This window comes from Bufo gargarizans, chromosome 4 (genome assembly GCF_014858855.1).
Source record: "Bufo gargarizans isolate SCDJY-AF-19 chromosome 4, ASM1485885v1, whole genome shotgun sequence".
Classification (NCBI taxonomy): Eukaryota; Metazoa; Chordata; class Amphibia; order Anura; family Bufonidae; genus Bufo; species Bufo gargarizans.
The window spans coordinates 23,378,693-23,403,933 of NC_058083.1; the positions used below are offsets into that span (position 1 = coordinate 23,378,693).

The window sequence follows — 25,241 nt, forward strand, 5'->3', positions numbered from 1 at the left end:
TCCACTGGCGAAGGTAGATTTTATCAGGCCTGTTATGGTGTAGTAATCTGAGCAACGCCAGCGGAGCGACACATACTTGTGTCGCTTCGCTGGCGATCGTACAATTTTAAAGACCTTTCCTACATACACTAAAGTAATCTCCCATCGCTGTCGGAGCAAACCAAGTATAGTTCACTTCAAAAGCGATGTGAGATGTTCGCTTTTATTTACCAAAAAATTAAATAAATACAAAACAAATAAAATTTATAAACAATATCTATTTTATTTTAAAAATATATATTTTTTAATAATATAAATAACTTTTTAGAATAATAAAACAAAATAAAAAAACAGGCTACAAATGCCTGTAAGTAGGACCGGTGGGAGTGGTGGGAGTAGAAGGTTGGGTGGTGGAGGTTTCAACACTGGTTGGTCCCCCTCGTTCCTGTGCCCCTGTGGACATAAAAGTGTGTGTTGTGGCAAGCACAACAGAGGGAGTATTCAATCTGGATGGGGGAGCGGGAGAAGGAGTTGACCGAGCCAGAGTAGAAGGAGTGTTGAAACTGCTAGTTGGAAAATATTGAGGAGGAGAAGGAGAAAAGTGGTGAGAAAAGTGCTCGGTGGAATGTGGAGGCTGGGATGGGGGATGAGGAGGTAGGAAAGGTGGGTAGGTAGTTTGGGTAGGGGGTTGTTGAGGTTGTGATGGGGGATAGGGCATGGATGGGGGATAGGGCATGGATGGGGGATAGGGCATGGATGGGGGATAGGATGTGGGGCGGTGCTGAACTTGCCACAAGACACTGTCCACCTGTCTTCGGGCCTCAAACAACTGGTCGGGCGTAAATCGTTCCATCACGGGGAGCAACGAATACCAATAGTGATGCACAGGACCCAATTGCGACGTATGCACCGCCCCCTCCTGCAGACGTCGCACTTGTTCCTCCAAAGCGGCAATCCTATTGGTATATCCCATCAAGGACTCGTAAACGAGCCTTGTGAGATCCTCGTAGTCCGCCTGACGGCTCCTACCGGTCCTCTGGCGACGCATCAATGCCTCAAAAAGTGGTGCCATTGTGGCCATTGTTGCGTCGCCAGAGGGCACAGGTAGGGGAACATTGAGGTCCCGACCAGCTGTTGGAGTAGGACGTGAGGGACCCGCGGTGGGCGGCTCTTCGGGGACCGCCTCTTGAGCTCCGGACTCTGGAAGGACTTCACGAGGAGCTTGTTGCGCCCGAGTACTGCTAGATGTGCTGTAAAAGGAAAAAATAAATTAATGGACAAATAGGGAACTATGTGTGAATGTCCAAGACAGAGTATCAAATGACAGTCTGTCTAGGCCACACACATAGATTGGAGATTAGTATTCATAATTATTATAAACATTACAGCTTACCTTCGCAGCTGTAGGGTTCTCCTAAGAAAACCTAATGCGGCCGCATAACGGTACGGCCGCTTTTGGCTTCCTCCTGAACCACTCGGGCGCTTGACCTCCTCGTTGTAGTCCTTCTTATAGCGGTCCCTCATTGACCGCCACCGCACCAGGATTGTAGTCCCTGTCCGCAAGAAAAAATAAATAAAATAAATATTATAATAATTTATTTCAGACATCAGAAATGGTTTAGTATTTGTTTGAACCTGCTACAACAACAATAAAAAAATTATTGATGTTCACTATAGGTAGCATTGAGTGACCAACTTCAACCAGACACAAAACCAATTTATAATGAAAAGTACACATGTGCATTATACTAGAGTATACTTACGGCACTCCTCCCGTTGACTCTCATTGAGGTCGTCCCAATTAGGCACCAAGACTTCGCATATCTCAAGCCAGAGGAGCCGGGTACCATGATGGTCAGCATGGCGGCGGTCTGTGTGGTCCCACAGTGGTGGTCTGTCCTCCACCATCTGGATGAGGAGTTCATTGTCAATTATACAACTACCAAATTCCTCCTCATCCGTTCTGGTGGAGCGTCGTGAACCCTAAAAAAATAAAAAATAAATAAAATTATAATCTCATGTTTAAAGCAGGTTTGGGTCTATAGAGATAGGACCTGCACGGCTAGATCGCCGCTAGCATGTTTTCAATATATGTGTCCAATAAAAGGCTGTGTGGTTTTAATTAAATAAAGAGAAAGGATTTTATAGATATGTAAATGAGTGTTGAATGTGTCGCTCATGCGCTGTTCTCGGCATGAAGCTGATGTCAGGACAGGGAAGGAACAATATAAAGGCACTGCTCACAAGGAAGGTTAGTGCAGCCCTTGAACACTCATTTACATCTATAAAAAAAAAAATTGAAATAAGTTAAAACCACACAGCCCTATAGGACACATATGTTGCGAACATGCTAGCGGCAATCGAGCCGTGCAGGTCCGTATCTCTATAGGCCCAAACCTGTTGACAGAAATCCTTTTAACAGTTTTAAAATTAAAAATATTCCTCTAGGAAATACTCACACGAACACGACCGCCGCGGGCTCCCCGACTTCCTCTGGCTTTCGATTGACGACCTCTGTTGGATCCAACGGGAGGAGCGACCTGTAATAGAAATACCAATAACAAAAAAAAAATTAAATATACAAATCATAATATTGTGTTTAAAAAAATAAAAAGATAAAAAAAAAAATATTTACCGCTTCATGTCCTCCACCACCAGCTTCCTCCTCTCCAGCGGTCTCTGGGCCGCGAGGCCTCTCCTCCGCAGATGATGACTGTGAATTATAAACAATAAAAAAATTAAGAAATGCGTTCATAATGTAAATGCAGAATGCTTTAAAAAAATTGTTACCGTATCATGTCTCCGCCTACGTCTTGGAGGAGAGGTCCCGGCATCAGTTGAAGATGTTGAGCCTGTAGAAAAAAAAATATTACTCTGATTATTATTATTATTATTAAATATTAACAACAAACCAAGACTAATAATACTTACTTGACATTCTTTAAAGTTCTATTCAAATTTCTTATTTATTTTTCCCCAAAAAAATCGATTTTGGACTACATGGGAAAAAAATAAAATAATTTAACATTTTTTCGGACTACCACCCCTAGCATCCACTATGTACTTGCACCACATGCATTGCCTATGCAAAACTACATAGGCCCTGCATGAGGTGGAAGTACATATTGTATGCTAGGGGTGGTAGTCAACAGGACTACTACCCCTAGCATGATCTATTTACTACAGCTCCCATGTATAATTACATAGGAGCTGCTTATGTTGATTTTAAACAAAAAAAATCGGAGACGAAAGAAAAAAAAAAAAAGTTTCTACTCACCTACAATGGCGTCCTCCCTTCTCCCTCGCAGGCAGGATCGAAGAGTGACAGGAAGTTGACGGCGCCCACAGCTCCTCCTATTCGTTTGCGCAGGCGCAGAAAGAAGAACCGGATCCGTCGATCAGGCAAACAACTGAAACCTTTGCGACGGATCCGGCTCTAATGCATTCCTATGGAGTAAAACGCCGGATCCGTCATTCCGGCAAGTCTTCAGTATTTTTCGCCGGAGAGAAAACCGTAGCATGCTGCGGTTTTCTCTTTTGCCTGATCAGTCAAAATGACTGAACTGAAGACATCCTGATGCATTCTGAACGGATTACTGTCCATTCAGAATGCATGGGGATATGCCTGATCAGTCGTTTTCCGGCATAGAGCACTTTTGACGGAACTCTGTGCCGGAAAACAAAAACGCAAGTGTGAAAGTACCCTTAACTGTACTCCATCCCTATATTGAATGTTTATGAGCTGACAGGAGTTAAGATATAAAGGCTAGAGATCTAACCATAAGAGCAGCTCATTGGCGGATTCAGTGTAAAAGAGAAAGCAAGACAGTTCGCAGATACACTAAAAGTGATGGCTGTAGAACAGAAACTGTTGAACATTTAACCACTTCAACCCCCTAGCTGAAACACCCTTGATGACCAGGCCACTTTTTACACTTCTGCACTACACTACTTTCACCGTTTATTGCTCGGTCATGCAACTTACCACCCAAATGAATTTTATCTACTTTTATTCTCACTAATAGAGCTTTCATTTGGTGGTATTTCATTGCTGCTGACATTTTTACTTTTTTTGTTATTAATTGAGATTTAACGATTTTTTTGCCAAAAAACGACATTTTTTACTTTCAGTTGTAAAATTTTGCAAAAAAAACAACATCCTTATATAAATTTTTCGCTAAATGTAGTGTTCTACATGTCTTTGATAAAAAAAAAATGTTTGGGCAAAAGTTATAGCGTTTACAAACTATGGTACAAAAATGTGAATTTCCGCTTTTTGAAGCAGCTCTGACTTTCTGAGCACCTGTCATGTTTCCTGAGGTTCTACAATGCCCAGACAGTACAAACACCCCACAAATGACCCCATTTCGTAAAGTAGACACCCTAAGGTATTCGCTGATGGGCATAGTGAGTTCATAGAACTTTTTATTATTTGTCACAAGTTAGCGGAAAATGATGATTTTTTATTTATTTATTTTTTTCTTACAAAGTCTCATATTCTACTAACTTGTGACAAAAAACTTCCATGAACTCACTATGCCCATCACAAAATACCTTGGGGTGTCTTCTTTCCAAAATAGGGTCACTTGTGGGGTAGTTATACTGCCCTGGCATTTTAGGGGCCCAGATGCGTGAGAAGAAGTTTGAAATCAAAATCTGTAAAAAATGACCGGTGAAATCCAAAAGGTGCTCTTTGGAATGTGTGCCCCTTTGCCCACCTAGGCTGCAAAAAATTGTCACACATCTGGTATCGCCGTACTCAGGAGAAGTTGGGGAATGTGTTTTGGGGTGTCATTTTACATATACCCATGCTGGGTGAGAGAAATATCTTGGCAAAAGACAACATTTCCCATTTTTTTTATACAAAGTTGGCATTTGACCAAGATATTTCTCTCACCCAGCATGGGTATACCTTCCACCTGGAAGGTAAAAAAAAAAAAAAAAAAAGAAAAAAAATGGCCGCAACGCAATAATTTTATTAACTTTATAAAAACTTTTGAACAGAACATATAAACTTTAACTTTTTGAACTGAACGTTAACCTTTTTGCTTACTGGTGATTGATTATTATTTTTTTTTTTTTTTACCTTTATAGGACAAACCTCTCCTTCCCCATGGGACAATGTGCAAAGCGCAAATCGCCCAAAGAGGTGGCGAAGTGCATTATGCACTTTGTCCCAGGTGAAAGGAGAGGTTTGCAGCAGCTCTGTGTGTAAATGGGCCCTAATAGCCTGTCCTGGTGAGATGTGATCCCTATGCTAGGTGTACCTGTGTGTGGTACTTCCGGAAACACTCCCCTAAGCATAGGGCAGGGTGGTCAGGGCAGTCAGGACAGAAATAGCGGGTGTCACGCCTTATTCCACTCCTGCTACAGACACAACATTTTTTTCGGGGTAACGGTTGGGTTGAGGTACCAGCAACGACATTGGGGAAATGTCGCTCGTGTAGACAGCTAACTACACTGGTGGATGGGGCCACGGAACCTCCTGGGTACAGGAGGTTCTCGATGATCTCTTCCTGAAATTTGAGGAAGGATCGTGTTCTCCCAGCCTTACTGTAGAGAACAAAACTATTATACAGAGCCAATTAAATTAAATATACAGACACCTTCTTATACCAGCGTCTGGTGCGGCGGGACACTAAATACGGAGACAACATCTGGTCATTGAAGTCCACCCCTCCCATGTGAAGGTTATAGTCGTGGACTGAGAGGGGCTTTTCAATGACACGGGTTGCTCGCTCAATTTGGATTGTCGTGTCTGCGTGAATGGAGGAGAGCATGTAAACGTCACGCTTGTCTCTCCATTTCACCGCGAACAGTTCTTGGTTACACAAGGCAGTCCTCTCCCCCCATGCAAGACGGGTGGTAACGAGCCGTTGGGGGAAACCCGCGCGACTAGTTCGCGCGGTGCCACAGCAGCCAATCTGTTCTAGAAACAAATGCCTGAAGAGGGCCACACTTGTGTAGAAATTGTCCACATAAAGATGGTACCCCTTGCCAAATAAGGGTGACACCAAGTCCCAGACTGTCTTCCCACTGCTCCCCAGGTAGTCAGGGCAACCGACCGGCTCCAGGGTCTGATTTTTTCCCTCAGACACGAAATTTGTGGGTATAGCCTGTGGCCCTTTCACAGAGCTTATACAATTTGACCCCATACCGGGCGCACTTGCTTGGGATGTATTATTTGAAGCCAAGGCGCCCGGTAAAATGTATTAGGGACTCGTCTACGCAGATGTTTTGCTCTGGGGTATACAAATCTGCAAATTTCTGGTTGAAGTGGTCTATGAGGGGCCGAATTTTGTGGAGCCGGTCAAAAGCTGAGTGGCCTCTGGGACGGGGGTGGTGTTGTTGCTAAAGTGCAGGAAACGCAGGATGGTCTCAAATCGTGTCCTGGACATAGCAGCAGAGAACATGGGCATGTGATGAATTGGGTTCGTGGACCAATATGACCGCAATTTATGCTTTTTAGTTAGACCCATGTTGAGGAGAAGGCCCAGAAAAATTTAAATTTCGGAAAGGCTGGGCATAAAAGCTTCCCGGGTTGGCGGTTATAAATTGTGTGGCATACCGATTTGTTTCTGCCACAACTAAGTCCCAGAGCTCCGCAGTCAAGAACAGCTCAAAAAATCCCAGGGCCGAACCGATCTGAGCTGTCTCAACCCGAACTCCAGACTGGGCGGTGAAAGGGGGAACTACAGGTGCGGCTGAAGTTGGGGACTGCCAATCAGGGTTTGCCAGCACCTCAGGGATTCTAGGGGCTCTACGGGCCTGTCTGTGCGGTGGCTGCGACGGGGTAACTACTGCACGTGCCACCGTACCAGCTTCAACTGCCCTTCTGGTGCTCGCCACTTCACCATGTTGTACGGCAGTGCTGGTACTAGGTCCAGGATGGGCTGCGCTGCTGGTGTATGCCTCACCACGTAATCCGACAGCGCCAGCCCCACTCTGCTGCCCTTGAAGCGGATCCTGCGCAACCTGTGGTCTAGCGACACTGGGGAGGGTACGCCTGGTGCTATCAGGGACCTCAACCTCCTCGTCCGAACTTTGAGTCAGACTGCCACTGCTTTCTACAGGTTCATATTCTGACCCGCTAGATTCATCAGATGAGGGTTCCCATTCCTCATCCGACTGGGTCAGAAGCCTGTAGGCCTCTTCAGAGGAATACCCCCTGTTTGACATGTGGGCAACTAAATTTAGGGGTATTCCTGAGACTACCCAGGAAAAAAAGCAAGCCTGTCTTACAAATGGGAGGCCGGAGGCCGCTGCGGTTGATAAAAAATATCAAAACTGATTTTTTTATCGCCGCAGCGCTTGTGAAGTGAATGTGCAGTGATCACTTTGTCACTGCGGCGGGGCGGGCGTGGGTGAACGCACGTGTGGGCGACCGATCAGGCCTGATCGGGCAAACACTGCGTTTTGGGTGGAGGGCGAACTAAGGTGACACTAATACTATTATTGATCTGACTGTGATCAGTTTTGATCACTTACAGATACTATAAAAGTACAAATGCTGATTAGCGATACGCTAATCAGCGAATAAGTGACTGCGGTGTGGTGGGCTGGGCGCTAACCGATCGCTAAACTACCTAACCAAGGGGCCTAAACTATCCTAAAACCTAAAAGTCAATACCAGTGAAAAACAAAAAGTGACAGTTTACACTGATCACTTTTTTCCCTTTCACTAGTGATTGACAGGGGCAAGAAGGGGTGATCAAGGGGTTAATTGGGGTGCAGGGGGGTGATCTGGGGCTAAAGTGTGCTGTTTGGTGTACTCACTGTGAAGCCTGCTCCTCTGCTGGAACCAACCGACCAAAAGGACCAGCAGAGGAGCAGGGAAGCCATTTAACACATCATATTTACTAATATGATGTGTTATATGGCTTCTGATTCGACATTTTAAAAATCGCCAGCCCGCCAGCCACGATCATTGGCTGGCAGGCTGGTGACGAAATTGTTCTCGTTCAATTGCCGGCCCGCGATGCGCATGCGCGGGCCGGCTCAGTCCGAAATCTCGCGTCTCCGTGCGCACAGCACATCCGTCGGGAGGCGGTTAAAGAGCTATTGAAAAAATGGATTTTTAGTCCAAATTCAGTGCAATGATAAAATTTGCCCCGAAACTATTCATAGTCATTAAGAATCAAGTGGGTGGTCCTATAAGTGAATGACGGCCTTCCCTGCATTACTGTGTATAGCGATAGATGTTGATCAGTGAGTAGGACCTCCTACTGGACTCCTAAATGAATAGTATTCACATTATACTGAATCTTTTCCCATAAATCTATATATCAGTGTGCTCAGCTCCTTCTGCTCTACAAGACGCTGCTTGCAGATTACACACCATGCACAGTGTGACAAGTTTCCTTTAAATGGATCAGGATGGTAGTTATTACACAACCTTTGAAGACCAAGGGGGTTATTACTTTCCAGATATACGTCTATATTAGGCCTATTTCTGTCTGAGATTGCAGCGCAAAGCCTATTTGGGCTGCAATCTGCAACTTTTCCCTGCTCACGCCAGGTCTAAAAAAGTGGGTGTGGTGTAGGCGGGGAAGGGTCAGGCTGGCAGCCTCATCTCATTTATCATTTTCTACACCTGTTTTAAGCATAGAAAATGGTCAAAATCTACACCAGCAAGGGAGCTGGTGTACATTTAGATGCGGCGGTGCCCAATGCATCTAAATAAATCTCAGGCGGACCACCGCCAACACATGGCCTTATTAAGACCGTCGTCTAAAAAGCCGGTCTTAATAAATGACACCCCGAGTTTCCTCCACAACAGAAGTGGTAAATAATCAGGTATTAATAATCAGGAATTTATGGGGTCATAACTAACTATGGGCTTAGTTGCCCATAGCAACCAATCAGATTCCACCTTTCATTTTGGACAAGTCCTTTGGAAAATAAAAGGAGGAATCTGATTGGTTGCGATGGGCAACTTTTCCAGTTCTACTTTACACCAGTTTGATAAATGATCCCCTTTGTCTTTAGGTTTCAGAGCAGTTCTAACTAAAGATTTTAGTAGAAATTATTTTAGGATTAGAGTGGATATAATTAATTGCTAGGTTGGAATTTTCTATTCTGTCTTTTAGGGAAATTTGCCAGCACTGCAAATAGTTTTCCCAACACAGAGAAAAAAAAATCCTGCCTAGAACATGTCACTCATTGGCTGTGCACATGAGAAACATTCCCTCCGACTTCTGAGCAGCAAGTCCGCAGCAAGTCCCATGGGCTCCTTTTTATCCTTCAAACATGTATACAGAGAGTTTTGTGTATATACAATATAAAGAGGATGAAAGCCGCCGGAGCCATTGTCACTGTTAAATTTTAAACATGTACAATTTCTTTCATGTGGGAAATCAAGTTTCACAGCCACCGTTTAATGTATTCACGAAGGCGCACAGTCCCTCCAAACTAATGCACAAATAATCACATAACACAGTATTTATTTTCTGAAAGGAAATGTCATTAAACCGTGCTGGCATGCGTGAGAGGTTCCTAAAGAGAACTTCAGACTTTCTTTGGATTTTGAGCACTTAAGCCAACCAAGTTCCCCATCGAATAATCTTCAAAGAAAAGAAACTAAAAAAAAATAAAAAATAACTAGATCCTTAGTGATTTTTGTGTAATAAACTTCAGTGAAAATCAACAATGAAGCTGTAAACTCTGGAGAACATTCAAGCCTACAAAGGATTACTGACGAATCAGGTGTTATCTGCCTCCAGGATTTCCATCTTATGTATTGGATGGATGAGAAATAAAATTGTAATATCTTCAGGAATATATGAGGTCTTTTGGTGAGCTATCCATGGGATTTAACTGCAGTACAAAGCATAACCACACTCATGTGCAGCACTGTGCTGGTATAGGATGAAGGGGCCACAGTGATCACTGGAGGACCATGGCCCCTTCCGTTCTGTGGACTGACTGGGAGTCCAAGACGTCATACCCAATTGTTCAAACTTTGATAGCCTATCATTTAATGAGGTTGTCTGGGCTTTTAATATTGATGACCTATCTTCGGGATATGTCATCAATATCAGATCGGTGGGGGTCCGACACCCGGCACCCCCACTGATCAGCTGTATGAGGAGACTGGATATGGCAAAGCAGTGGTGAATAGGAAGAGAGAAGGGAGTTGACATGTGCACATTGTGTGCCCCATCTCCTCATACAGCTGATCCCAGCACCCCCGCCGATCTGATATTGATGATCTATCCTGAGGATAGGTCATCAATATTAAAAGCCTGGACAATCTCTTTAAGGCAGTGTTGATTGCGTTCAGGACCTTACCATAAGTGCTGGGGTATGACTGATTTAGGGACCTGGTTTGGGTCTGAATTAAATTAATGGTCTGATTTATGGATTCTGAATAAATTTTGCTGTATGTGGTCCGAATTCATTTTAGGGTCTGACTTCTGGAGTTTGAATTAAAAAGCTGTTGTCTGCTTTTTACTATTGATGACCTATCCTCAGGATAGGTCATCAATATCAGATCGGCGGGAGTCTGACTCCCGGAACCCCCTCAATCAACTGTTTGAAGAGAAAGCACTGTTTGTACGAGCGCCGCCTTCTCTGTTTACCTACTTGCCGCAGCAAATGTAGCGATGAGCAGTGTAATTACAACTATGACGTCTTCATTCACTTTCTATGGGAAGTCTCCTGTCTGTTCAAGTGAATAGAATAGAGCTTTCTCTTCAAACAGCTGATTGGCAGAGGTGCCAGTTGTCAAACCCCCACAGATCTGATATTGATTACCTATCCTGGTGATAGGTCTTTAATAGTAAAAAAGTGGACAACCCCTTTAATTTTGGGGTCTGACACCCGGGGACTGAATTATTTTGAAGTTTGATGGTTGGGGCCTGAATTAATTTTTTTGTCTGACATCAAGGTCTGAAAAAAATTTTTTGGGTCTGTATAAAATTAATTTTGTGTTCTAAACATAGTCTGATGTCTGAGCTCTGAATTAATTTTAGTGTTTGAAATCTGGGATTTTAATTAATTTTAGGGTCTGCCACCCAGGGTCCGAACTTATTTTGGGGTTTGATGTCTGAATCTGAATTAAATTTTCAATCTGATGTCAGGGGTCTTGTCCGCTACTTATTTTTAGCCTTTTCTCTTTTGAATTAAAAGTAAGGTTTGGACTTCCGGTTCCGGCGCCAACATGGCAAGTCACGCTGAGTAGGAGCTCTGCTGACGCCCGCTAACTAAAAGTCTGATCCCCCAGCACACCGGGCCTGACGATAGTCAAAGTCCGGGCCTATCACTCGGGAACTATCTCCGGTCTCATATGGACCGGTTTCTGATCACAATGGGGGGAAAAAACAAGCAGAAAGGACAGACTATAGGTACCAGGTCCCAGTCGGTGGCGCGAAACCTGGTCGGCATGGCCGCTCAAGAATCTCTCGCAGAGGAATCGCTGTCCCAAGCAGGGGATGAAGCTGCAGAAGATCTCGAGCATGGAGACGAGCTTATGGTCGACTACCAGAGGCTGGCTCTAGAAGTTGCGGCGCGCATTTTACCTGATCTACAAGATTCCCTCGCTACGACCGTGACTGCCTCCCTGACGCAGATTCACCATGACCTGGCCGAACATGGCCGCCGTCTCACTGAGGCTGAGGGGAGAATTGCGGCGGTTGAAGATGACCAGGGGCAATACCGAGCAGAGTGTTCCAGACTCCAGCAGGAAAATAAGAGGATTCTAATGAAATTAGATGATCTGGAGAACCGCTCAAGGCAGAACAATCTGCGACTGGTGGGGGTTGCCGAATTGGTGCCATTCCATGAGCTGGTGAAACTATGTGAACAGGAGCTCCCCCAGGCACTAAATCTCTCTGTACCCTGTAAAGTCGAGAGAGCCCATCGGATTGGCAGACCGCCGTCCCCAGCAGGAAGGCACAATCGTGAGTTGACGTCACAAGGGCCGTTGAATCAAAGGCCAAGACAAGTGATTGTACGCTATCTGGACTACTCAGAGAAAGCGGCCATACTAAGAGCCTACAAAAATATTAAAGCACCTCTGATGCTAAGAGGATCCAAGACGTTGTTGTTTGAAGATTTCTCAGCAGAGGTTACCAGGAAGAGGCGTGAATTTTCCTCAATATGCTCTGGTCTCTATAAAGCGCAAGTGAAATTTGCCCTGATATACCCAGCAACATTGAGGGTCCATGATGCAGAGGGGAACATAGATACTTTCCAGGATCCGGCAGAGGCAAGAAGAGCCTTGCAACACGTCCTTCGTTATGAGAGTGATCGTTCGCCGAGGGAGAATGACACTTTCGGGAGTCGCTCATCCCAGCGGGAGTCAGGTCAGTGAGTGGGGAGATTGGTGAGGATATCACCGGACACACTCCTGTTTCGTGACAGGGACGCTACGAACTTATGTCTTGACCAGAAGGACGCATAATGAGGATTACAGTCTTTGGAGCTGTTTAAACACTAGACATTCTGGATATCTCGGGTGTAATCGTCTGTTGACCTGGATGCCTAGAGAATTTTTTGTCACTTTTACAAATGTTCTTTACAAATGTTTTTTCACTATGCTTATAGATCATACTCAGGGCTAAAGTTAGAGTTGAGACTACACTTTAACATATTGTCTCAGCGGGATGTTGAGGAGAGCTGTGAGGCTGTGTTGGGAAGAAGTGAGGTCCGAATGTGTTAATATGGGGATTGTTTTGGGGGGGGGGACGTATGGTTGTGTTAGGGGGCGGGAAGGGTTTATCATCTCAGATACTGGATAACTTGCTTAGGAAGGGAGAGATGTATACTATTACAAATGTCTGTTTTAATGCTCAAACATGGTCCGGTTGGTTACATGGAATGTAAAGGGGTTGAAGTCACCCCACAAACGGATCATGGTATTGCGTCATCTGAAAAGGTTGCAGGCAGATATTGCTTTACTGCAAGAAACCCACTTAAGAAGGGATGATTTTCAACGGATGTGTCGTCTATGGGGGGCGTTGTGCTTTTGATTCATAGACGCTTACAGTGCAACATTTTGAATACCACAGAGGATGGCGAAGGTAGACTCCTCCATGTGAGATTACAATTAGGATCTGATATTCTGAGTATATATAACGTCTATGGACCAAATGATAACAATTCAGCTTTTTTTAATAACCTGCGCCAATTGGTTCTGCAAGATACCACGCCATTATGCTTGGTAGCGGGTGATATGAACACAGTGATGTCGGTAGAGGAAGATAGGCGTAGTGTTTCCAAATGCCAGCCCAAAGCTAGACAGAGGGATAGGGTTTTGGATAAAGTAGTCAGGGATTTGCGTCTGTATGATGCATGGCGGGTCACTCATCCAGAGGGAAGAGAATTCACTCATTTTTCCCAACTGCATAATTCCTGGTCACGTATTGACTACCTATTAGTTTCGGAGCCACTGTTACAGCGTACAATTACAACGGACATAGGTGATTTGGTAGTTTCAGACCATTCTCCAGTGATCATGGAATTTTCAAAGTCCATACCTAGAGGTAGCGACTTCATATGGAGGTTTCCATCAGACTTGACAACTAATGAAAATTTTGTGGAGATGATGACTCACTGGTGGATGGAATACTGGAATGACAATTCTCCCTCCAGCGACATCCAATTAACATGGAGGGTGGGGAAGGCAGTGATGAGGGGTAGGATAATAGCACATGTTTCTAGCTGGAAGAAAAAGATAACTGACAGGCTGAAAGAACTTACCGAAATACTTAGGAAGTCCTACACACAATTTATTTTGAAACCCTCCACGTCCAATAAGTCCCTATGGGTGAAAGCCAAAGGGGATCATGATAGTTGGCTTAGGAAGAGAGAGGAATTAGAGGGGAAGAGGAGGGAAGCAAAATATTACAAGTACGGAAATAAGGCGGGAAAGCTTTTAGCAAACCTGGCAAAGGGATTTAAACCCTCCAGTCAGATAACAGCAATAAAAGACAAAACAGGTACCCTGCTCACAAAGCCCAAACAAATAGTGGATACGTTTAAGACGTTTTACTCCGAGCTATATGCTTCCACCATGGATCCAAATGCCCAGGGAAAGCCATGGTTGGATACCTTATCCTTGCCGTCAGTATCACAAGACGAGTTGGAGGTTCTGAACAGCCCAATAACGGAGGAGGAAGTTCAGAGGGTCATTGGGAATTCCAGTAATGGTAAGGCGCCGGGGCCAGATGGGTTCACTAATGAATTCTACAAGGCATTAAATCCTAAAGTTGCCCCGGTACTAGCGACAGTATATAATAAGATCTTACAAGGACAGGAAATACCGCAAGATATGAACACAGCGTACATTAAAGTCCTACCGAAAGAGGGTAGGGATGGCACCTTGCCTTCTTCATACCGTCCAATATCTCTGATTAATAACGACTTAAAATATATCTCCAAGATTTTGGCAGATAGACTAGCCAGCTTTCTACCTAGACTTATCTCACCTCATCAGGTCGGTTTTGTCAAAGGCAGGTCGGCGGTGTACAACATCCGCACAGTGCTGGCATTACTGGATGACATTAAAGGCAGACCGCAGTGTCACCCATCTCCAGCTTTTCTGGCCATAGACGCAGAAAAAGCGTTTGACAATGTAAGCTGGAGATGGTTGAACGAGGTATTGGATATGATGGGATTTAGTGGCGCCTTTAGGACATATATAGATAGATTGTATAGCTTCCCAGTAGCTAGGATATCAATTCCGGGATTCCTCTCTGGCCAATTTGTACTTCAAAAGGGAACAAGGCAGGGGTGCCCACTTTCACCCCTTCTTTTTAATATTGCCTTGGAACCACTTTCCAAGGCCATTGTCCAAGAGCAAAACATTAAGGGTATTGGCATCCGATCTCAGACTATCAAACACGCACTATTTGCGGACGATCTTTTACTATTTCTATCAGAACCGCAGTCTGAACTTCCTGTCGTGTTCAAACTGCTTGAGGACTTTGGTTATCTGTCAGGGTTTAAAATTAATAAATCCAAATGTGAATTGTTGATCCTATCCCCATCTAGCGACAGGGCAGCGATACTGCTAAATAATGTCCCAGTTAAGATTGCGGATCCGTATATTAAATATTTGGGTATAAAGATTGGAAGGACACCTGATACTCTGTATTCACTTAACTATCCCCATCTATTTAAGAAAATTGCTACGGAACTTCTCCATTGGTCGAAGTTACCCATTTCAATGCTAGGTAGGTGTTCTCTAGTTAAGATGATGAGCTTCAGCAAATTATTATATCCTATGCAGACGCTACCCATTCTTCTAAAGCACAAAGACATCCAAAACCTCCAGAAAACGTTTAGGGAATTCATTTGGAAATCTAAGAGAAGCAGGATAGCGATGAGGACGCTATGTAGGCAAAAGGATAGAGGTGGGGTGGGATTTCCAGACATCCGGAGATATAATCTGGCCAGTCTATTGAGGCATGGAGTAGACTGGATACATAATACTTCACATTACTCAGCCATACAGGTCGAGAGGGAAATGGCGCGTCCCTGGGGTCTTGCTGCCCTTCTTCATACCAATTATGCACAATTGCCCAGCAACATTAAACATAGTGTATTATTTAGAGACACGATAGCGGCGTGGAAAACGGTAAGAAAAATGTTCAACCTTCCCTTTCAAGTATCTAAAAGTATGCCACTCTGGGATCATCCGGAATTTAAGGCTTATGGCATTAATGCCCAATTTGTTAAATGGAAAGACAAAGGGATAACCATACTAGATCATATCTGGAACCGAGAAAGTGGCACTTACTTCACTTTTCAAGAATTGAGGTTGAAATATCAATTGGAGGCATCTCAATTCTTGGCATACAGACAGTTGATGTCATTTGTGTCTTCTAGGGCCAGGGATTTGTCCAGTGAGTTCACGACCAATGCTTTTGACTCTCTCTTGCTTTCAGCAGGATCGAAAAAGGATCTGTCAACCATCTATGGCCTATTGAGAGATTTTGACTCTAAGTTGGGGGATGGCTCACTTTTTAAATCCTGGCTCAAGGTCTTCCCGGATATGATACTTCCGGATCCGCTTCTGGATGGCTGGAGTCTTATTAGGAAAGTGATAGGGAGTGAATTATGGAGGGAAACATATTTTAAACTCATGCACAGGGCAATCTATGGTTTTCATTTAACGAAGTCAATCTCCCAAATGTCAACAGAAAAGTTGACACACTGCCCTAAATGTAATACACCAAATACCGATGTCACACATGGAATGTGGGAGTGTCCTTCGATACAAATCTTCTGGAAGGCCCTCTTGAATGAGATAAACACGAAGGGTGACTTGAAATTAACAATGAATCCAGAAATTATACTGTTCCATATTGGGAGGGATGAAACACTACCGAAGATCCCACCAGCTTTTCATATCTTGCTTTTAGCTGCAAAGAGATGTTTGTTAAATCATTGGTTGGTTCCAAAGGTGCCGAGTATAGGAGAGGTACTTCAGCAGACCAATAACTGTTTGGTTTTAGAAAGGATAGAAACTGAGCAAAGGAAAACGAAACTCACGGAACCGTTCTTCAAAAAGTGGAGAAAATACATGGAAGCATTCCTGCTAGAACAGGATATTGTCGTCCACGTCAGGCCGTTCATATATACGGAATGGTACTTGAAATTAGGGACATCAGATAAATGGTATCAGATTCATGCGAAAAGTGTCTCGCAATTGTAGATAGTGAGAGGTTAGACTTGAGTATGTCATGTGCTTTGGATTACGATAGGTATTTAGTAATAGATACATGCTTTAACGAAACTTGGATAACACAAGTGAGTGTCTGAGATGAAGGGGGGAGGGGAGGGGGGGGGAAGAGGGAACGTGTTGGGAGGTTATAAAAAAAAAAAAATGAAAAGGAATGGAGTGATTAGAAATGTCTTCAATGTGTATAGGAATACCATCCGATTATGACACTATGTACTGTGAAAACTATGCATGTTATTCTAACTGTATGTTGAGAGATATTTCTCTTATACTGGAAGATTGTATAATTCCGTACTTTTCAATAAACAGAAGTTTACAAAAAAAAAAGTAAGGTTTTCTTTTTCAAAGGTTCCCCATTGCCAAAAAGGTTGGAAATCCAAGCTATAAAGGGTCAAAGAATATATACGCTAACCTTGCAGAGAATCAATTGAATTGAATTGGTCTTGCCACAAATTTTGCATTGGGATCCAGGTCACACTGCCTGTACCTTTGACATACTGGTGGCATTAGATGCTTTGGTATCATCAGGGTCGCACCTGCTATGAGTCAGGTGCATGAAGGTTACTCAGTCTGGGCAGTGATAAGCTAAGGCTTCTTTCACATTTGCGGCACAGCCCTCCGACAGGCTGTTGTGGCATAGAATGCTGGGAATCAGCCAGGCAAAACCTTTGTGTGCAGTGCTTTTTTTTCCATCCAAAACCCAGCATATTTGCCCGGTAGTGGCCGGAACTTATAGTTAATGGCAGGCTGTAACATCAGAGAACTCTGGCAGGCTGTTTTCTTCTGAAACAGCCTGCCATGTAGCTGTGCCACAAATGTGAACCTATGCCTAATGGAAACGACTCCTATAACGTGGTATTTAATATTACCTAGTTCTACATATAAGTCAGCATATTGATAATAGTATTGTAGAAGATGCATCAGTATACTTAAACAAAAAAATTGCAAGATCGTAAAAGTCTATTAAAATAGCCGATGGAACTTGTGTTCAATGTATACACAATATACTAGTGCAGGAGGTAAGGATATATTCCAATCCTAGCCAGATAGACATCACTAGGCCACATCAAACATCTGTGCCTTGTGTCAAGAGGGGCCTGTTGATACAGCCGATATCCTTTGAGCTATACATATTGTATCAATGAAGGATTTTCATTCATCTAGAGTGACTCTTGTGCCCTTTGTTCCGGATCAGAACCAAGTCAGTGTAGAGTATTTTATCGAGAATTTCCAAAATGCCAAAGGCTATGCTCATATCGACTACTTGTCTTACTGTCTTACCATAAGAAATTACAATACTATGTTAGTACTGTGGATGCAATATAAAGGGAATGTGTTTTCTAAAAATAACCTCTTGTTTAAATCAAGTTAAACACCTTTTTAAAGAATTGTTGGTGAAGTTATTTTAAATTTTTTATTTTTACTATTGATATTTAAAGCGGTTATTCCATGAATAATGTAAAAAATGAAAAACAAACACCATATGGTACATAACAATGCTAGAACCAGCCCTGTACCTCACATGAATCCAGAGATCTCCCCATTCATTACTGTACTAGATTTATATCAAGCTGACAGCACAAGGGGAGGGTCTTTTCTGCTGCAGGTAAGGGGGCGTGTCCATGCTCTCCCTATCACAGCTCAGGAGGCAGTAGAAGGATAAATCTGAGCATGTGTGTCCACCTCAGTGAGCAGGACAAAGAAAGAAGAAAAACAAAAATAAACAGCAGGTGAAGCTATACAGATAGATTTTGTTGAATAACTTAGTGGCTATACTAAATTTTTAATTACATGCAATTACAAAAGCATTCAGATCCTGGTGCTACAATAATTTTCACGTGATAACCTCTTTAAGAAAAAATCCTTAAAGGGGTTATCCGAGTTATATAAATGTATGTTAATAGCTACTATATTAGTATATTAAACTCTTTTGTAAATCACTTACTTTACTGATTTTGCTCTGTTTACCTGTTACCTACAGTGCCAAGTGTTATAAAACAATATGGCAGACAATGCCCCTCGCCAGAGTGCTCCCCTACCCATCTGTTCTACGATGTAAGCTGTTTGCATGCTTCCTTGCCTTCCTGGGGCTCCCTCCAGCAAAGTCCTGATTCCTGTAAAGGAGTAAAAGGGTGAAAGCCTCGAGACCACCTTGACAGCGCCCTCAGAAGTAGCCTCAAGTCAAATCCGTTTATTGGCACAGTAGGTCCATACCCACTGCATTACAGATAAAGGACCCAGACCAACTGCAACCTAACATGTCCATGTTCCAAGATATAACTCAATTCAAGTCAATATTGTCCTTTTGGAACAAAGGAGAAGAAAAGTTCTCTCATCTGATGGGATTAGAGCAATATTTGCTGATTACAAGCTTCCTATTTGGTCTTTTTGCAATTTCAGCTACTGACAAAAATACTGATTCCTAATTTTTCTCTTTCAGTAACCTCTGAGTTATTGTATTTTTCAAAGTGTCATAGAAACCAAACCTTTATTAAATATACCATTAAAATGTGTGTAAATACACTAAAGCAGGCATGCTCAACCTGCGGCCCTCCAGCTGTTGCAAAACTACAACTCCCAGCATGCCCAAACAGCTATCAGCCTACAGCAAAGCATGGTGGGAGTAGTAGTTTTACAACAGCTGGAGGGCCGCAGGTTGAGCATCCCTGCACTAAAGAAAGAAAAAATATATATAATAATATATATATATAATCATAAAGAAAAAAGTAGTATGTGGTATAGGATAATAATACATATCAAGTATAGGTCAGATGAACAAATATAGGGAATAGAATCATCTCTCCCTGATAAACCCCATATAATCCTCAGCCCAGGGACATCCCCAAGAAGGTAGGGGCTCCCTGTCCTCGTTCCTAACCTAAGCCACCCTAGAAATGCCCTATATGTTGTCAATAGTGTATATATAAGGTAGCGTAATAGTCCCTGCAAAGCAAGGGGGTAATGAAAGGGAAAACAACCTACATAAGATAAAGGAAATAGTTTAGCTGTAATGAGCTTAATATGATATTCAAGTACTTGCCCCCCACGAATGTCTGCTCAGGTGATATAAAAAAAAAAATACCAAGATACCTGCAAGAAAATACAGACAAATATACAATATATTTGCGATTGCTTAGAAATGGCTGTGGTAAATGGTCAGTGTGACAAATCAGTCGTTACATTAGGCAGAGAGGGGGCAGGAATGCTCCTCTACTGGTACAGAGTGGTGCAGCAGTGGAACGGCGCCAGCACTCAGACTTAAATGCTGGTGCCGCATAGAGTTTCCACCCGCTAGAAAGATAATTTCCGGTCTAGGTAGAACACACCATTAGAACGCAGCTTTGGAACGCATGCGTCACTTCCTGTATGTGAAACGCAACGGCGCTGGCAAAATGAAACGCACAGGCCGATAAGCACTCACACTAACACAGGAAGATAGAGGGGGCAACTAAATAATATATTACTACTAACACACCTACAAGATAATTGTGTATAAGTGTGATAGCATAAGGCGTGGCAGTAGATAAGAAGATGATGATGCCCACACTGATAATTAGCCACTGATGCCCTCTGATCAGATTATTTACCAAAGAGGGCACAACAGGTACCAAGTAAAGATACTTCAAGGCACCTATTAGCAAATGTAGATATAGTGGCCAACCTTACCACTAATAAATATTCTGATGCTTCTCTCATCAGTGACCAGCTACAGGTATAATGTAAATACTGGAAGCTGAGGCATTGGAGAAAAATAATAAGCCCCCCAAAAAATCATCAAAATAATCTGTTAAATAAAGCACATAAACGTTAATCTCTCATTAAGGCCTCCAGGAGACTGGGACCGAAAGCGATAGATCCACTCAGATTCCTTCTGAAGGATCCTTCGGTCCCAGTCTCCTTTCCTACGGGGGAATGGTACTACCTCAAGTGCTGAAAACTCGAGAACATGAGGATCACCATTGGGAAAATCAGCAATATGATTCACTACCAATGTACTATTTTTCTTGTTAATATCATTTACATGTTCGCAGATCCTGCAACTCAGTTCGCTAAAAGTTTTGCCTATGTAATCCTTAGGGCAAGTACATTGGCAAATACACTGCCTGTCTAAAAAGAAAGTCGCCACCTGGATTTAACTAAGCAAATAGTTATGAGCCTCCTATTGGATAATTACTGCATGGGCGATTATCTTTCAGCTCGCAACAAGTTATTTAACCCCAACTGGTGCAAGGAGTTGCATCTCATTTCTTAAACAACCATGTCAAAAGACACATCTCGTGGTCGTGGAAAAAATGTTAGTCTATTTGAGAAGGGTCAAATCATTGGCATGCATCAAGCAGAGAAAACATCTAAGGAGATTGCAGAAACGACTAAAATTGGGTTAAGAACTGTCCAACGTATTATTAAAAACTGGAAAGATAGTAGGGACCCATCGTATTTGAGGAAGAAATGTAGAGGGAAAAAAATCCTGAATGGTTGTGATCGGCGATCACTTAAACGTTTGGTGAAATCAAATCGAAGAAAACAACAGTAGAACTCAGGGCTATGTTTAATAGTGAAAGTAAGAGCATTTCCACACGCACAATGTGAAGGGAACTCAAGGGATTGGGACTGAACAGCTGTGAAGCAGTAAGAAAACCATTAATCAGTGAGGCAAACCAGAAAAAAAGGCTTCAATTTGCTAGGGAGCAGAAAGATTGGACTCTGGATCAATGGAAGAAGGTCATGTGGTCTGATGAGTCCAGATTTACCCTGTTCCAGAGTGATGGGCACATCAGGGTAAGAAGAGAGGCAGATGAAGTGATGCACCCATCATGCCTAGTGCCTACTGTACAAGCCTGTGGGGGCAGTGCTATGATCTGGGGTTGCTGCAGTTGGTCAGGTCTAAGTTCAGCAACAGTCTGTGCTCCAAGAAGGAGGTCAGCGGACTACCTGAACATACTGAATGACCAGGTTATTCCATCAATAGGTTTTTTCTTCCCTGATGGCAAGGGCATATTCCAAGATGAAAATGCCAGGATTCATCGGGATCAAATTGTAAAGAGTGGTTCAGGGAGCATGAGACATCATTTTCACACATGGATTGGCCACCACAGAGTCCAGACCTTAACCCCATTGAGAATTTTTGGGATGTGCTGGAGAAGGCTTTGCACAGCAGTCAGACTCTACCATCATCAATGCAAGATCTTGATGGAAAATTAATGCAACACTGGATGGAAATAAATCTTGTGACATTGCAGAAGCTTATCGAAACAATGCCACAGCGAATGCATGCCGTAATCAAAGCTAAAGGTGGTCCAACAAAATATTAGAGTGTGTGACCTTTTTTTTTATTTTTTTGGTGGCCGCTTTTTTTTGGGACAGGCAGTGTATATACCATGCCTTTACATTTGCAATTAATAAAATCTTTGATGACATAATTGCGATTAGTCACAGAACAAGTTAATGTTTTAGAAGTACATATAAAACGGCATGCTTTGCAGGATCCACAACGAAACATGCCGCACAGTTTTCTATCCAACCAAGTACCTTCTCTTTTAGGGCAGTATAATGACTATGAACTAAATGGTCATGCAGACTTCTGCCCTTATGATAAGTGATCTTAGGAAAAGGTGAAACCGACTTGGTGAGATCAGGGTCCATAGATAGTATTGGCCAATATTTGTTTAGGATTTCTCTAATCTCTTTATTGGCTATATCATAGGTAGATATCAAACGATTAAGGTCCTTGACTCCTTATCTTTCTGATCAGTGGTCTTAGGAATGAGGAGATAACTCCTCTCCGGTATCTGTGCTTGTTTAAAGGCTGTTTTTTTATTTCAAAATAAAAATTTGCACGATCAGAGCAGTTTCTGCGCATCTACAGATATTGCCCCTTTGGTATACCTCTTTTCAAAGTGGGTGGGTGATAACTGTCCCAATGAAGAATATTGTTAGTAGCAGTAGGTTTGCAAAATACTGAAGTAACTAATCTGTCTTCTTGTTTTTCAATTACCACATCAAGAAAGGTTATACATTTCATTTGTACCTCATACGTAAAATAAAGTCCAATCTCATTGTCATTAAGAGTCTCAATCAGACAGTGAAAGTCATCTTTAGTCCCATTCTAAATAAGGTAAATATAATCTACCACTCTGGATGATCTGAGAACACATTCTTGTCTTCCCACCAGCCCAGGAAGAGATTAGCGTATATGTGGGTGCACCAGGGCTCCTCATTGCAGCCCCCCCGAGCTGGTGGTAGAAAGACCTGTTAAATAAAAAGTAATTATGTGTGAGAGTAAAGCTGAGGAGACTCATAATGAACTTGTAACGCCCCACAGTGGCATTACCACCTTCTTGCCCCTACTATCTTCTATGGGTGATACTGTGTCATCTTATATACAAATTTCCCTGTCCTGCAATAATGTGTATTTCCTATGTTTGCAAATTTAATGTTCATGTAATGTGCCTGGTTCACCAGCAGATCACGGCAATGTTGCCAGAGCTAGTTTGCATAGAGTGGAGCTTGTCTTTCCATTCTAGCCCTCTCTAGAGAGGGAGGAGTTCAATGTTAGTGAAAGTCAGTCTAGAGGATCCTCTCTATGGGGTAAGCAGCAGGCCCTCACCCCTTGTTGGACAGGCCTTGCTAAAGCCAGCCAGAGTACCTTCAACTCTGCTGGAACCAGAGAAAATAAGTAAAGAGCCTCAGAAGCCAGGAAAAAAGGTTCCCTGGACAGAGATAAAGGTCCAGATAAATAGAAAAGAGACCCCCCTGCGCTCCTATTGTAAAGATATGTGTAAATCTACCTATATAGGGAGATCCTGCTGCTTGATGTCTAATGAGGAGCTATTGTTCTCCTTAGGTAAGTGTATACAAAGTAGATATATCACCCGTGGGGGATATGGGACATGAGCGCTGGTGTACACATTCAGAAACAACTAGTCCTTTAAGTGAGTGCTATGATTAATTGCTAGCCTAAAAAAGTATGTGATTAGCTGCAAAAATAAATGTACCAATATGAATAATTATGAGGATCAAAACATATGGTCAATCGGTGAATGTGACAGGAGGCAGATTGGTTATAATATATAAGTATTGGTACTGAAAGTGGAACGCTGAATGAAGGGTTAATACTGATATTACTGATGTCGTTGGTACCTTATCTTTTCCTCCAAAATGTTCTCCTGGTTAATGTTCCATTCTGCCGTATTCTGAATTCCTCTTGTTGTTCCTGTAGAGGTGCTGTTATCCTTTCAGATCGCGGCGTCCTTCTGCTCACCTGCCAGCAGCAGTGCGGCCCCGGCCGGAAGCACGAGCGGCGCGGCGCGAGGGATCTTGGTCTGTTACCCGGGAGACCGCTTGCGGTGACGTCACCGGTACAAGTATGGGAGCCTCCGTAGGACAAAAGGCTGTTGCCTAGTAATACAGATAATGAAATACATATAACACCACCACCACCGATACGGGAAATTAGGCCCAACAATGGTAAAAATTAAAAACAAGAGAATGGCTCTATAATATCACCAAATAGGTAAGCTATTTTAGAAGAGATAGAGGAGGATATGGCTATCGAAGCAGAGCCCACACTACCTGGGACCATTACTCAAACCAACAATATAGACAAGCCGGACCAACAAGCCAGCTACGCTAAACCCAACAAAAAGAAAAAAACAAAAAGAGGAAAAAGAGGCCGAGGACTAACTAAAGTCTTGCAGAAACAAAAGACCATAGGAGAAGGCATATTCAACCTAAGTAGCCACACTCTCAGTATGGAAGAACTTTCCCTCCTCCATAAAGGCCTCAAATTTGCCCCTACTTCCAAATTCAACAGTTTTGATGCTTTTATTGGGGTCAAGAAATTTTTGCGAAACTTGGCCCTAAAAAAAATCTTCATTAAAAAAGAAAAACTGGGCAGAATGAATAAACAATTAATCAATTCACACAAAAAATATCCCCACAATAGAAAGAAAGATGGAAATAATCACTAGAAATGCTAGAACCCATCAAAAGACTAGAATGCACAGAAATGAAGAGAATACTAGATCAGTAAAAACTGACACAAACAATACTCTAACCCCAGAGGACCAATTTATACACACTGACCTAAAACCATTATCAAAATTCTATCCAATCACAGAATATTCGGATTCATTGATTACCTTTCAGTCATTGGTTACTAGAGACCTTCTCCATATGAACCAAAAAAAGAAAAAAGGACCCCAGAACCTAACTAAGAGTGAGATCAGAGCTATCAGCTCCCTGCAAACTAATAACCAGATCATTATTAAACCAGCCGATAAAGGAGAGGGATTAGTAATACTAGATTTACGGTAGATGATTACCATAAATAATCTGTAAGACTCCTTTCAGATGCAAAAACATACAGGAAACTGCCAGGTAATCCCACAAACCAATACACGTGCAAATTGAACCAATTAATTTTAAAAGGAAAAAACATGGGTGCACTTTCTAAAGAAGACACACTCTTTATCAATAATCAAACCCCTAGAATACCCATATTCTACTATTTACCCAAGATTCACAAAAATAAAACTAATCCCCCTGGTAGACCTATAATCTCTGGAATAGAAGG

General features: G+C 42.7%; 1 protein-coding gene across 1 annotated transcript; it reads right to left on the bottom strand.

The window, feature by feature from the left end:
* Positions 1 to 334: 334 nt before the first annotated feature.
* LOC122935137 (translation initiation factor IF-2-like) lies at positions 335 to 1,765 on the bottom strand. Its single transcript, XM_044290901.1, has 3 exons — positions 1,743 to 1,765; positions 1,373 to 1,532; positions 335 to 1,229 (listed from the first exon to the last, which is right to left on the bottom strand). The coding sequence occupies exons 2-3, from the start codon at positions 1,501 to 1,503 to the stop codon at positions 335 to 337; spliced, it is 1,026 nt and encodes a 341-aa protein (XP_044146836.1). The 5' UTR covers positions 1,504 to 1,532; positions 1,743 to 1,765.
* Between the last annotated feature and the right edge of the window lie 23,476 nt (positions 1,766 to 25,241).